This window comes from Cyprinus carpio, chromosome A9 (genome assembly GCF_018340385.1).
Source record: "Cyprinus carpio isolate SPL01 chromosome A9, ASM1834038v1, whole genome shotgun sequence".
NCBI classification, from domain to species: Eukaryota; Metazoa; Chordata; class Actinopteri; order Cypriniformes; family Cyprinidae; genus Cyprinus; species Cyprinus carpio.
In genome coordinates this window covers 13538090-13551404 of record NC_056580.1, presented here as the reverse complement: position 1 = coordinate 13551404, position 13315 = coordinate 13538090, and the positions used below count along the sequence as shown (strand labels likewise).

General features: G+C 37.4%; 1 protein-coding gene across 2 annotated transcripts; it reads left to right on the top strand.

Moving 5' to 3' along the window:
- Window positions 1-635: 635 nt before the first annotated feature.
- Window positions 636-12304, top strand: sh3bp4 (SH3-domain binding protein 4). Of its 2 annotated transcripts, XM_042763618.1 has the most exons (5): window positions 636-752; window positions 3114-3325; window positions 3414-5767; window positions 11132-11320; window positions 11870-12304. In XM_042763618.1, the coding sequence occupies exons 2-5, from the start codon at window positions 3205-3207 to the stop codon at window positions 12092-12094; spliced, it is 2889 nt and encodes a 962-aa protein (XP_042619552.1). In that variant the 5' UTR covers window positions 636-752; window positions 3114-3204; the 3' UTR covers window positions 12095-12304. The 2 variants fall into 2 exon arrangements, with proteins under 2 accessions (XP_042619552.1, XP_042619553.1); XM_042763619.1 differs by lacking the exons at window positions 11132-11320; window positions 11870-12304 and adding an exon at window positions 8183-8303.
- The last annotated feature ends 1011 nt before the right edge of the window (window positions 12305-13315 follow it).

Below are 13315 nucleotides of genomic sequence, written 5' to 3'. Positions count from 1 at the left end.
TTTATAACAATCTACTGTATGGTGGAGAGGAAGTTTGAAACCATAGACCTTAGTAAGGGTATAGCGCCATTTAATTTTTGACAGGAATGAAAACGAGGCTGTGAGGGATGGAATGACGTTTGACGACATGCCAGTTAGCTGCGTTTAAGTTAAGTTGTAGGCCTCATTTGTGGCTAGACTAAGGCACAGACCGCTTTGTTATATGTTAAATCCCCACCAGGTGCCGCCAAATATTCATATTTAGACATAGTCCTCAAAACGGTTGAACTTGATTAGTTTGATTATGTCTAATTTTAATGTCGCAACTTCTGTAGCCTAGTGACTGACTGCCAATGTATTAAGAATGCGGTCGAAATTCAGAAAGCTCCCACTGCACAAGGCCTACTTAAAATGAAATCAGACTTATTAAATATAGCAGGATTTTCAATGCAATTTAATCTAATAAATGCAACATGCATCTTCAAAAAAAAGTGAGATAAAATGCATAGAACTACAAACATTCAAGTACATTTACACTATATGGGATTATGAGGTATATACCTTAACACAATAAATCTTGGCGTGTAAAATTATTATGGCAGTTGAAAAGCTGTAAAGAGTCACATGGATTGTCCATGCTGTCGACGCCTCCTGGATGATGACGTCACGCAGCTTCTCCTACTGTACAGTGAAGCGCGTGAGACCGAGACGCGCGCTCACTGCAGCCGCACATAACGGTCCATACTCAAGAGACTGATCGCTTCTTCAAAAAAGTAAGTATAATTTATAAGTTTTGGCTTTTATCTCCTCATCCGGCTTTCATGGATTAGTGGTGTTCGCGTCGCTATCTGCTACTGAGTTGCCACTTTCCTTGATGAACTCACAACTGCTGTTTAGATCGAGTTAATTGCCCATTTTCGCCGTGTTTGACACTTGAAACTTGCATGAAATCGGAGACTGTGTGAGTCTGTAGGTCTTCTGAATGTCTTCATCTGTTTCTTAGGATTTCACAATCCGTTTCAACTTGTTCATCCAGCCACCGGAGACAGTATTTTATCTTATAGAGAATCTGAACTCACTGTTTCAGACTTTAAAGCTCGCATTTAGCCCTAACTTTATAACTAGAGAAATGCCAGAAAATTTCCTTTGCGCCCTATTTTAGACTGATCAATGTAAATGTAACCGATGCAAATTTTATTAGTATCAAGACTCAAACCTTCAGGAATCCTCTCGTCCATCTACTAAGAAGACCATCTTAAATAATGTTTTGAACTCCGTCTGGAATGTACCATAATTCATTTATTATTATTATTATTATTCAATTATTTGGCACATGATTAAACATTACTGCAGTTTTTAGCAATTCATATTGTTTAAATATTGTATAAAGCCATGTCACCAAAAAGCAGTCGTCATGCTTCAAAACTCTGTATGCTTGTAAGGCAAGTTCAGTCCTGAAATTGTCCAATGATGCATAAAGGTCTATGACATTAACAATTAATTTAACAATACACTGAGTTTCTCTTTATATCATAGACCGGTATGTTCTGTCATACCCTGAAGGTGTTTGCTGAAATATGATTGTGCAATGCAAGTTTTGGGAAAGGCAGCACATCCTTATTCCACAGGCATTTCCTCTGTATTTCTGAAACAAAACGTGGTACCATTGGTCTTTCATAGAGCAGATCCTGCAGCCCTATAAACACACACACACACACACACACACACACACACACACACACACACACACACACACACAACACACAAATAAATAAAAGTAAAATCTGTTTCAAGTCAGGCTCTACCCACAACAGCAAGAAACATTTTCAGAAACATTTTGTCCAGTTCTGAAAAAAATGTAAAAAAATCTTTAAATGTTTACTGCATATATACATTTCAAGTAATATCTCTCATATAGTTATTTACGGAACAGAACATGACTGCTCCCCATTTGCTGATTTAAGCCAATATTTGCTCCTTATTATGGTGTATTTTTGTGTGAACAGTCTCATAACATTGCATATAAAACTGTAACCCTCATCAGTAAGGCAGCCTAAGTGGTTTTGCTTTTTTAGTTAGTAGTTTCATAATATGTTAGACTGTCGTGCATGAGACATTCCCAGTAGGCTACAGGTGGGCATTTTCTCTAAAGGCAATTCACTGTGTGTGCTTTCTTCCCCAAGGTGGTAGCCATGGAAACCACTGATGTGTATTGCTGGAAAGTCTTTATAGTTCATGATCAGAGTTAAGAGGATGCCGAGTTCCACTCAAACACTATCCTACTTTTGATTACTAAAAGCAAGCAACGTTGGATCCTTAAGCTTGCATACTGCAAAGCAGCTCAGATGGAACTTCTATTTATAAATGAATAATTCAAACACTTTGCACAATTTTTGAAGCAATCATTGGATAACATAAGTCATTGCACAAAATAAAATAAAATAAATAGAAGTATAATAATTAACATAAAAAAGAGGAACAAATGTAGCGACTTTGATTTTGGGCTGTATGGGCAATTTATTGTGCAACCCTTCATAGAGACCAGGGCCTTTTATTCTCTGTTTATGTTCAAGAGGATGTCACGAATAAAGTAGACGTGTCTGGACAAGAGCAAATATTTCTGCCCTCATTATCCTTACTTCAAGACAAGTAGTGGCAAAGTGTAGGCTCTCTTAGGTTTAGGATAAGTGGAATGAGGCCATAAAACTGAAATCTGCCTTATACGCCTGATATAGATGGATATGGAAAGAGTTGTAGAAGTTACTTTATAATCTTACTGTGATTAAATTACTGATTAACACTGAATGGAAAAAATAAAGTCATCACAGTCAACAGCATATAATCCTTGTTGATGAATGCTTGTTCTGATCATTTCTTAATCAGAAAAGGACTGATACAAAATTATATTAGAAAAAATGAATGTTTTTAGAAAATATTTGAGAACTAAAGATTCTTTTAAGAATTGCATAAATATTCTTATGAATTTTTTACAGTTTATTCTTTTCATTTTCTTGAACTCCTGGTTCATCTCTGGTGTTTTATTGTGCAAACAATATCAAATTTCCTTAAAGAACATATTCAGCAGAAATAAAAAAGCAAACTTATAATGTTCTTTCACCTTTACTTTGTGACAGATGTTATGGAAGGCCATTGATTTCTTACACGGAAATAAACATGGGAAGAAAAACTTGAGACAAGAAGTGGAGTTTTTTAGAAATACACACCATGGCTGCCCATCGCATTCGATCAGGGAACAACAACACTGTGCTCCCTCGCTGCAGATCTGAGGGTGCACTTATTGATATCAGTGAAGGAGTGCCAGAGGCCACCCTTACAGATGTTAAAGGTTTCCTTTTTTATTTTTACCTCACAATCAGCAAAGTGTTAGCTTCTAGTTTTACCCTCGCTCACTTTTTTTTTTTTTTTTTTTACAGTGCCTTCACCTAGTGCCTTACGACTGGATGCTACTGCCTCATTTGGAGCTGTCAGGGAAGTGATTGCCATTAAGGATTACAGTCCATCCAGCTTTACCACACTCAAATTCTCAAAGGGAGACTGTCTTTATGTTATAGACACATCAGGTGAAGAGTGGTGGTATGCACACAACAGTAAAGAGATGGGATATATCCCAGCTGCTTACGTCCAGCCGATCAATTATCGAGATTCCACGTTCAGTGATAGCGGCATGATTGACAGCCTAAGTGACATTTCTGAGGGAGTGAAAGAAATGGATATCTCGGGGGAGTGGACGGGGTCCACCAAAACCACAGAATCTAGAAATGACCATTCTTTTGTTAATAAACGGATGTCAACTAACCCTTTCCTAAATGGCACGCTGCAAGGTGCCCCTGACCAAAATAGCAACCATAATTCTGCAAATGCGTTGTGTTTAGATAATCTCTCACCTCCCATCTCAAACACCAGCAGCACTATTAATATTAATGGCTTTGAAAGTGGGCTATTTGACACAGACAATATTAGCCCTGGCTCAGCGATTGGCCCAAATTTTCGCAGAGACAATCCATTTTTTAGGAGTAAGCGATGCTACAGCATGTCAGAACTGTCTGTCCTGCAGTCCCTGTCTGATGGGAATCAAGGTTCCTTGAGTTTTTTTGGTGGCTTGAAGTCACCTAAACCTGAGCATTTTCAAAGTAGAGAGGATTTCAAAACAGCATGGCTAAATCACCGTAAACTTACACGATCCTGCCACGACCTGGACTCCATTGGACAAAACCCAGGTTGGGGGCAAACCCAGCCAATAGAGACCAATATTGTGTGCAAACTGGACAGTTCTGGCGGTGCAGTGCAGCTACCAAATACCAGTATCAGTATATATATTCCTGAGGGTCACGTTGCACCGGGTGAGACTCAACAGATATCGCTGAAGGCCCTTCTGGATCCACCGTTGGAGCTTAACAACGATAGATGTACTACCGTAAGTCCAGTGGTAGAAGTAAAACTCAGTAACGTGGAAACCAAGACCCCGGTTACTTTAGAGATGAAGGTGTCTGTTGTAGTAAAGATAGAGAGCCGCAAAACCACAGAGGTGGTGTGTGTGAGAAGCGACTTCAAGGAAGGTCCGTATGTCCCGATTCCACATGTATACATGTATGGAGACACAGTTCAAGTAACTCTGGACAATTTAGAGCCTTGCATGTATGTATCTGTAGTTGCCCAAGCACAGACAGTGGCCCCATACAACACAGTCTGGGAACATGTCGTAAAAAAGGTCACTCTTGGGCTATATGGGCCAAAACACATCCACCCATCCTTCAACACAGTAGTGACCATTTTTGGCCATGACTGCGCCCCAAAGACGTTGCTAGTGAGCGATGTAAAAAACCACTTACAGTCAACTCCACCTGTTGTCCTCCAGCTCTGGGGAAAACACCAGTTTGTACTAACAAAACCTCAAGACCTTCAGGTTGGCATGTATTCAAACATGTCCAATTTTGAAGTGAGAGCCAATGAACAGGCAAGAACCGTGAGGGGATTTCAGATCAAACTTGGCAAAGTTGCCCGCCTCATCTACATGATCGCAGCACGCGATTCAACTGACATTTCAGACTTTACTTTGCGTATTCAGGTCAAGGATGATAAGGACTGTATCTTGGCCCAGTTTTGCGTTCAGACCCCAACCGCACCACCAAAATCAAGCACAAGAAGCTCCGATCAAAGGCGCTTCCTCAAGAAAAAGGAAGTTAACAAAATCATACTGTCTCCTCTTGCAGTGACCACAAAGTACCCTGTGTTTCAGGACAGACTAGTCAAAAACCTAAAATTTGCTAAGTTTCTGAAAACTGTTGCAAGACAGTCCAAAAGCCTGTATTTGCTGGAGTATCTTAAAGGTGACGTAATGGCTCTTTTGAGTGAGGAAAAAATAAAACTTAAAGGACATCTATGGACCAAAGAGTGGTACATCGGATACTACCATGGAAGAATTGGGTTGGTGCATGCAAAAAACATTCTAATCATGGGAAAAGTGAAACCTGTTAATTTCAAAGGGCCTGATCTTACAACTACAATCCTTTTAGAGCAGATCCTAAAGCCTTGCTTGTGCCTGACATACATCTATGCATCAGTGCGGACAATACTGATGGAAAACATGGCGAGTTGGAGAGTGTTTGCTGACGCTTTGGGTTACGTCAATCTGCCTCTGAGCCATTTCTGTCGGACAGAGCCAGAAAGTGAGCCTGAAAAGGTGGCTTCTGTTCTTGAGAAGCTTAAGGAAGACTGCAATGCAGCTGAGGGCAAGGAGAGGAAGTCTTTCCAGAAGGAGCTCATGAAGGTAAGCTTTGACATGGAAGTAGATCTTTCAGCTAAACTTAGTTGTGTACTCAGAGCACCTTTATAGACACTAATTAAAAAAGGTATAAACATTTTTTTATAAATTTATTGGAGCTTTTCTTAAAACTGACAAGCCGATAATCATTTTCATGTAATGGTCGATAACTAATAATTGACCAATATTAATATTTGATAATATTCTGAGACTTGAGACTCAAAGCAAAGACCAAGTGCTAAACATTTTAAAGTGCCACCTTATTTGCAGAACACTATCAGCTACCCACTTTAGCATGTTATCCTGAATCAAAAACAATATAACTGGACTAAAATAACAATGAGCTGAAACAACATCTGCTCGAAACACCATATTTGAGACAGAAGCATCAAATATGGAGCAAGAGACACCCTAAACTACACTAACCCACCGGACCTAAAATCCATTTCCAGGAGATTGCTAACAGACATGCATCTGCAATACTCTGCACATCTATATAAAGTACTTGCATTTTCTGCATAGAGAAGAATTAGCATTTTAGAGCAATGGGTTCCCTCTGGAATTTATAAGGAGTTTTTGATTTATGAATAAAATGAGGTCTGTGGTTAACATTACATGAAGAGACCTTCCTGTTTTGTTCTACAAAATAAATAACACACAGTCAAATGTGTATTTTGAAACCCATTAGAAATTCCCAAAAGAATCCATGGTGAATTAGTCCTTGGGCTGGCCTACAAATTGACATGATGACTGAACAGCATTAAAGAACTTTGTAATTCCGTTTTTAATCAGTAAAAGTCCCAGTTGTAATGCTGTCTTGCTAAGTTTTTTATTTTGTTTTTTTGAAAAATGTTTTTGATTCCTTAGTATCCTCCTTAGTATTCTCCCATTTCCTTTAGCCTATTGTTAAAGCAGAAGAGCGGCCCTGTATAAACTGTCAGTAATTACTGACAATAGTTTATAAACAGAAGTCTAAATGGTCAGCTTATATAAAAGGAAATCACAAGGGGAAGGCAGGAGGGAAGATAATGAAGTATAAGTACTATCATAAAATCAGATGTTAAAGAAGAGGAATTTAAGAGAAAAACATGTAAAGAATAAGTAATTTTGTGCTCAAATGTCCTAATAATGTAAGCTGCATCTTGCTGTGATTATGTCGAGTGAGCTCAACAGTGATAAATCAAAGCTAAGCGAATGTATGTGTACAGTGACTAATTCACAAGATATGTTTTATGAATTTAAAGATTTAAAAACAATAAAAAAAAAAACTAAGATAAATTGATTTGCTCACACGGGCTTTGTGTGCAATAAATTACAGCTTAAATTATGTAGTAGGTGAACATGGTCAATCAGAACACTGGTCAATCAGAATTCAGGGAAACATATATTATACTGATTAAAAAGTTGTAGCCTGAATTCACTGCAAGTTGCTTCGGATAAAGGTGTCTACCAAGTGCATAAATGTAAATTTGTAATATAAAGCTAACTAAATGCCTTTTAATGTGTGGTTACAGAATAGAATAACTGAGGTATTCCACAGACTTTTTATAGGTCAAATGAATAACTTTAGAACTTTAAATCTCCAAATAAACTTTTCTGTACCAAATTTAGCCAGGTTCACTAGGTACATTATGCAAAACAAATGAGTCATTAGTCACCAAAAAAAATAAACAAATCATGGAGACAAGAGCCTCAAAGCACTGAGGAAAGTTCAATGAACTTTTTTTGTGTGTGTGTGCATCTGCACATTTTCATTTTTGCATGTGCACTTGTTGATTTTGCAAAAAAAAACAAAACAATGATTTGCAGATTCGATTATATTCATAGAAATTAACTGAGGTGTCTAAAAGGAACAATGAAGAGAATAAAACAATGAAACCAGCTTTGGCATATTTGTGGACAAAAGAGTGAAATGATCAAAACATCATTAAAATAATCTTTTGCCTTAGATTTTAAAATGATAACAGAAACACTACTGCTAATTTCATTAAAAGATGAAATTGAAGCTTCTACAGCAGTTCTGCTTGCCCCACTTGACTTCATTTGAGGCATTAACAATTGGTTTAGGATTCTGTGATAGTCAAAAGTCTGAGCAGACAGGGTTTAGGTTTTGTTTGGCTTTCTATTACTTGCATGTCTCTGAAGGGTTTACTTAATAAGTTCCTGACTGTGACTGGGGTCCGGGGTGAGACACCTCAGGAAACAGGTGCACATGAAAGGCCTTATCTTTCTTTGGCTAATGCACACAATCAATGTGTACACAGTGTGATACATTCACACACAATACGCTTCTTTTTCACACAGTGGCACAGTCACTGCTTGTACTACAGGTCAGGAGAAGAGTGAAAATCTTACTGATCATGATTCTCTTAGCACTGCCTAATGTACAAGTCAAAAACATACCTTCCTGTTTGTTTGTAGATCTAGCATCTTTGATAAGAGGGAAGCCATCCAAGACTCCCGCTATCTCATTGCACTGTTTGGAGCCAGACCTTTAACAGGTCTTCTGGGGCATCAGCGCCGTGTTCCTCCCCCTCTAAGCAGACTTCCTGTCATTCCAAACATTCCAAGCTATGGAACTGGAATCAGAGATTAGTAGGGTTCAGGGTGTGTAACTTTTGTGTGTCTGTGCATTTAAACATATTTGAGAATATTAAGAATGCTTGCATTTTTTTATTAATTTATATTTGAAAACTGAATTAAATTCAATGATGGCATGTGTTAAAAGTTTGATTCATTTCTTTCTTACATAGCAAGTGTAAATGTCACGTTATCATCATCACATAACAGTTTAAGACATTTTGTAAATCAGTGAATGTCATATATTCACAAGGCGCAGTGAACGTAAACTTATTCAGTTTTTTAAATGTCACGCCAAACTCTCAGGGGGGAAAAGAAGGTCACATTAATAAGACAGAACTCTTGCCAACAGAATGGCCGCATATTCTTCCCTAACATTTCCCTTGTCCAAGGAGCCTGGAGTCACTCTCATTATATTGTGCTCACAGGAGCATGCACGTCGCTTCCTGCATATCGCCACATTTATCAAAGTGCCCAGCTTGATGCCTTGAGCGCTTGTATGAATTTTCTGAGGCGGTGCTTAGAAAACCACTGACACTATCTCAGTTTTGTAGTTCGTGCTGTTGTGTACTCTTGTTGAAGTTTACTAAGAACAGGATTTACTTATCAACTGAGGGGGAAAAAAAAACAGTATTTTTTGTATAAGATTATGAAGGCACATATCAACAATATACACAACTATACAAACTATTAATTTCAGAAGATTTTATTTGAAGGCTGTTTGCATACAGTTTCAATGATATATTTTTTGGGCATTTGAAGCATGTCTGGTGTAAATGCATTGTACCTAGGGATGCACGTGTATTAAAATTATAGCTGAGGCTGACATACTGCTAACTATTTAATGTTATAGCTGATATTAATAGTCAAAAAAATTGTCAAAATTTAAATTCTTAAATTTTTCCTAATTCTCTAAATTAGGCTAAAACTCTTTAAACTAAAAACCAATAGTTTTAAATGTTACAAGATAATTATAGGCATGATAACATTATAACTTACATTATGAAAAATTAGTGCTGAGCGATATACCAGTTCAAACGGTAAACCGGTTTGGATTTCGCATCTGGAATGAATTTTAAAAAAAAAACTTACATTGTGTAAATTTAGTGTTGAGTGATATGCAATGTTCGAAAGGTTTGTAAATTGAAAATTAGCTGTTAACTTAACTTGCAATCATCACCGGCAGCCTAAGATTATTGGGTTTTTTTTCACATTCACAGAATACCACACTTTTAATTGCATTTAATATATTATACTTTCAAAAAAGCATTTGCATTAGGTTTGTAAAAGCTGTTTTTATTCATGTTTTGACATGAGTTTTTGTTGCATTTACACAGTTTTGACCAGCAGGCATTACCAGCGTGTGGTGTTTCGAACGCTCAAACATTGAATCATTTTGCGAAGCAAATGATGGGCAGAGCGAGGCTTCATGAATCACTGAAACAGTTGAAGCAAATGTTGCGTATTGTGCCGAGGCTTCGAAACAACCGTCTCCACAGTGACACCTAGTGGTCACTTGCACGTGTTGCTCTGCCTTGACAACGATTTACGAACGATAAACTACGTTGTTTGTGTCAAACAATAAAGTGTGTCCACATCATTGTAAGAGCAGATAAACTACGTTGTTTGTGTCAAACATTTTTGTTTTTGTTGTATTTTTTATTTTTTTAATAATATGTCGAGTTTTTACCGTGTCTTACAACTACATGAGCTTGGTTTTGTAACCTTTAAGCTCCTCATTGTGAATAATTATAGGTTATTTTGGTCTTAAAAAGTAAACATTAATAAAAGAAATCAAGCCACAATTTGTCACATTTGTTATATTGTGAGATTTTTATTTTGCCGCCTGTTGGTCGAAACACTCGTGAACCGCACCAAAGCTTCATTTAGCCATTGTCACGTGACGTGGGTGTTTTGAATCACACTTCAGGGCAATGTTTCGAAACTTCTATGCTTCAGGATCTTGACACTGTGTTGAAACGTCAGTTTTGACTCAGCCATCCTGTACCATACAGAGCAAGCTCATATAATTCACAACGTGCGAAATATTGGATGAAAATCCTAAATAATGAATTGGGTGTGAGGGTTTATATGAATGTATCTCTGAGAGGAACTGACTGTCTTCAGAAAAGTTTAGATGGTGTTTCCTTTCATCTTGCCTCCCTATAATGCATAATAAATTAGTAGTATTTATTAGCGCAGAGCTGCTTTGTTTACAGTCAAGAAAACACTGAATTGCTCCTGTTCCATAAGCACCAACCGCTGTCAGAGAGTGACTTTGAGTTTGCATGCAGCCTGTCTGCTGTTTTTGTTTTGTGTAGTTATGTTTTATGTTGCATAATTTCACAAAGCTAAAGTCAGCCGATTTTGTTTCTGCTTTAAATTATGAAATTATACAATTTAATTTAAATCAAATCTGCTAATGCTACATGTAACATCTTTGTTTGTATAGTGATTAAAATGCGGTGGTTCTAAATCTGTTTCATGCATTCTGATTCATATAAAGGCACAGTCAAGGAAACCAAAACAAAAACCATGATACATATTTTTTGTCAAACCGCCCAGCACTATAAAAAAAACTGTTATTCCTTGTAAAATTAAGATTTTAGAGATTTAGGGATATTTCACCCAAAAATAACAATTCTGTTAACATTTACTCACCCTCAAGTGACATAAAGCAGAATTACTTTGTTATAAATCTTTGCAAAGTACACATGGTAGGCTTAGGATTATTAGTAATGATACATACAAAACTCATGTAGTGTCAAACTGTATTATCTGTCATTCAGTGCTCTTCTGAAGATGGACTGTCAGGGCCTGGTGGCACGGCTGGTCATGGACTTTGTGCTGTTGACTACAGCTGTGGAGGTGGCGGGTCGCTGGAGGGAGCTTGCTGAGAGACTCACTAAAGTGTCCCGGCTCCAGATGGAAGCATATGAAGCTCCACACAGAGACAGCAGGGGACAACTGGATAGTGAGGTAAAACAAACACTGAAAGCATTATTATGATGCTTATGCTTATGACCTGGCTTAGATTGTAGAGCAGTGACAGTACCGACAACTGTGCAAACAAAACACAGATGTGTAAACATTAAGCAAAATATAGACTATATAGATACAGAATGTTCAATCCTCTAAATTATAAAAATGGATAAAGAACAATATCCAACAATATAAGTGAGATTGGTGCGAGAGACAGTAACTAACACTTTTAAAACTTAAAAAAAAAAAAAAACATTTTAAAACTGGGTTTTGAGCTCCAATTACAGGAAACCCACAAGTCATGTCTATAGTGTTTGTGTCCAGCTCAGAAGAGGAACCTAAATGTTCTACCAATAATTGATGAGGTTATGAGCTTCCTCTTGCACTTACTGGGTTATGATATTTGTACACATTCACTCTATAGGAGAGCATACAGACTGTGTATAAAGTATTTTTAAGGAACAAAATTCAGGGCACCTAAATGTCACATTCATGCAGGTTTACATGTCAAACTCAAATTAATCTTTACTTTTTTATTTTGTAAAGGCCATGTGGAAACCTGCCTTTGACTTCCTGGTCACATGGGCAGCCCAGATCGGGGACAGTTACAGGGATGTGATTCAGGAACTTCACACTGGATTGGACAAAATGAAGAACCCCATCACCAAGCGCTGGAGGCACATCACAGGATCCCTCATGCTTGTCAACTGTCTGGATCTCTTACGGAGCACTGCTTTCAGCCCCTGCTCTCAAGATGACTGTGCCATATAAAGACTGCCTACATCACAAGACCGAGATACACCTGATTTCACCTGATTTATATTCTTAAAAGCACTTATATGTTTGCACAATAGATGTTGTTGCACAGTAAAGTGAACTAAATTACTGAAAAGTGTATTGCTTATGTTTTAATACAAGCAAAAGTCTCTATCTCATGTAAAACTCTAAAGTAAAATAAAATATGATTGTTCATTTTTTTTATTCACCGCATATCATCATGATTTTATACTTGTACATTTTGTACAAAAGATAATTTTTTTTCACTAATAATGTAACAACCTTTCTCCTTTGTTTTAAGTTTTGTTTTGTGATGCCAATTACACTGTATGCTAAACTGCCTGTTTTACTTTGCTCTAAGTGTCTGTTGTTTATGTTGTTCAGATTTAAATGAGGTTTTATTAACAAGGTTCGGGAGGAGCGCGTCAGATAATTAGCCTAATCAACACCGGTGGACCACAATCAAGTAATCAATACCACAGTATAAATACCGCTGACTTACCTCTTTCCATTGACGGTTTATCAGCATCCCTCCTCCACCCCAACTTCTCACTTCAAGTTCACTTTACATTGGGAAGGGGAAGTGGTAGGGAAAAGGAAAGGGAAAGGGAAAGGGAAAGGGAAAGGAGGGTGAGGGTGAGGGTGAGGGTGGTGGGTGGGGGGGAAGGGGGGGTACTCTACGTAGATTCGGGCCATTCCCGAGCTCGGAGCCCTTCCCCGGACAGCACGCCAAATACACATTTCATACCTCAGCCAATAATATGTAAGCGTGAACTAGTGAAGTGAAAGTAAATGTTAGAATGAAACGTAAAATGGAAAAATAAATCCTTATCGTCTTAAAGAGACACACCAGAATAATTATTAAGTAATATATAATGATATCACTTTAGTTCACCATAAAGTATTATTGTTAAGTAATATATTATTTTTTAACTTATGTTTAGTATTATTATTTTTAGTTCATCTTATATTATGCTTACAGAAATTCGCCGATGTCCCAATGGCATTAATTTGTGCCAAATATATACCACGATTTCATTCCAGCACTTTAGTTACTAAAGATCAAAGTCAAAAAAAAAAAAAATTAAAGTCCATTTGAGAGTAATGATAATTCCAAACAGCACATACATGGTGTAAAACAAGTCATTTTATTATTATTTGTTTGTTTGTTCTTCTTTTTGTTTTGTTTTATCCCCCAAAAAATGCACATTATAA